Source organism: Chenopodium quinoa, unplaced genomic scaffold (assembly GCF_001683475.1).
Source record: "Chenopodium quinoa cultivar QQ74 unplaced genomic scaffold, ASM168347v1, whole genome shotgun sequence".
In the NCBI taxonomy this organism is placed as follows: domain Eukaryota; kingdom Viridiplantae; phylum Streptophyta; class Magnoliopsida; order Caryophyllales; family Amaranthaceae; genus Chenopodium; species Chenopodium quinoa.
This window is the reverse complement of record NW_018743937.1, coordinates 1,315,940-1,317,762: the sequence shown is the minus strand read 5'-3', so window position 1 is coordinate 1,317,762 and position 1,823 is coordinate 1,315,940. Positions and strand designations below refer to the sequence as shown.

The following is a 1,823-nucleotide window of genomic DNA, read 5'->3' as shown; positions in this document are numbered from 1 at the left end:
AAGGTTGTGTTCTTGTCAACATAACCTTTGAAAAAATGATTGAAGCTTTCCGAACGCTGTGTTGTTTTCATCCCCGCCCAGAACAAATTTTTCAAATATGTTGGGATCCACATCTCCCTTTCCTCAAATAGACCTGCATGCATCATTTCCAAAGAGGAAATCAGTAATGTTAATAATGGATAATAGCATCTTCCACCTTAGTGGTACAAAATAAATGCCACCTGATTTATTAAAATGCATCCAACACATACAGTGGTACATAATAAAACAAATGCATGCAACACCACAACACTAAAATTGCTACTACCATGCTGCACGCACAATCACCCATAATGCAAGTGCAGTAACCAAGCAAGCTTAAGGGTAGATCAGCTTTAGCAACCAACAACCATATACCAAAGCAGTAAAAACAAACAAATCACATAAAGCTGATTAACCTTACCTTCAAGCCAACTGTTTTCTTGTACTTCATAATACTCCACTGCATCTATCCAACGAGCTACAAATTCTTCTCCATCTAAACTACCGTATATGATATTCTCAAACTCATCCTTCACAACATCATATTGCTCATGCTTACCCACGTACTTCCAAAACTTTTGAAGGATGTGCCAAATGCACCACCTATGACAAGTGTCACTCATGGTTATATGCACAGCTTTCCTAATAGCCAGATCTTGATCCGTCAGGATTGAGGTAGGAGCTTTCCCTCCCATGCAATGTAGCCATGTCCTCAGCACCGTAAGTCTCTACCGTCTCCCGAGAGATCAATGCACAGCCAAACAGTATACTCTGCCCGTGGTGATTCACACCGACAAATAAAGCATAAGGAAGGTGAAATTTGTTCGTTAAGTATGTACTGTCAAAACAGACAACATCTCCAAACTCTTCATACGCAGCTCTACACCTCGCATCTACCCAAACAACATCTTGTAACGCACCATCTTTACCAAACCTACAAAGATGGAAATTTTTTTTATTGTCTGCACTCATTTTGTTGAAGTACTCTATCATTCCATTGGCATCACCCTCGGTTAGCTCAAGTCTTTGTTTCTCAGCAACTGCATTCTCCAAGTCTTTCTGGGTAAATGACATTTCATCCACCCCGTTCTTCTCCTTCGCCAAACAACTATACATCTGCGATACCTTTACCCTAGACTTCTTTGCATTACACACACGGTTCACCAAGTCCCCATTTTTAGACACCAACTCATGCTTCCTAAACATTGTTACATCCTTTGACTTTCCCGGTGTGACTATGTGACCTTTGTGTTTTAAGTGTACCCTACGAATAACCTAATTCCCTCCCTCATCAACACTAGCATACAACTCGACCTCACACCCACACTTTTTCGTCTTCCGTTTCACAACTGTTTCCTCATCATGCAACAACCCTTCCTTAAGTAAATCCACTTTACGCTTCCTGGAGGGTCTTCCGTAGCAGTCACACGTCCACTTAGCATTCCTCTTCTTCTTACAAAACGTTCCATCCCCCAAATCACTCTTCACCTTGCCAAACCCAGCAGCAGCCCTCACTATACCAAACCCCTTTTGCCTAGCATAACTCCAAAAATAACTATCAACCTCATTCCAACTACCAAATACCATACCCACACTCGGGGCTGGTACTTCCTCTTCCACACCAAATACTGTGCTAACTAGTACGGGGTTCTTCTTCGGGGTTATGAAAGTAGAACTTCCTGCCCCTGCACCTCCATATTCACCTCCTTCCTCCTCTTCTACTTCCTCAGAATTTGACCACCCTTCCTCTCCTTCACTATCAGACCCCTATTCATCTCCATCATCTTCTGATCCCTCTTCAA

At 42.2% G+C, this 1,823-nt stretch overlaps 1 protein-coding gene across 1 annotated transcript; it reads right to left on the bottom strand.

The window, feature by feature from the left end:
* Positions 1–663: 663 nt before the first annotated feature.
* On the bottom strand, positions 664–1,227 carry LOC110688770 (protein FAR1-RELATED SEQUENCE 5-like). The gene has a single exon (XM_021865534.1). It carries the CDS (start codon positions 1,225–1,227, stop codon positions 664–666), a length of 564 nt encoding a protein of 187 aa, XP_021721226.1.
* Between the last annotated feature and the right edge of the window lie 596 nt (positions 1,228–1,823).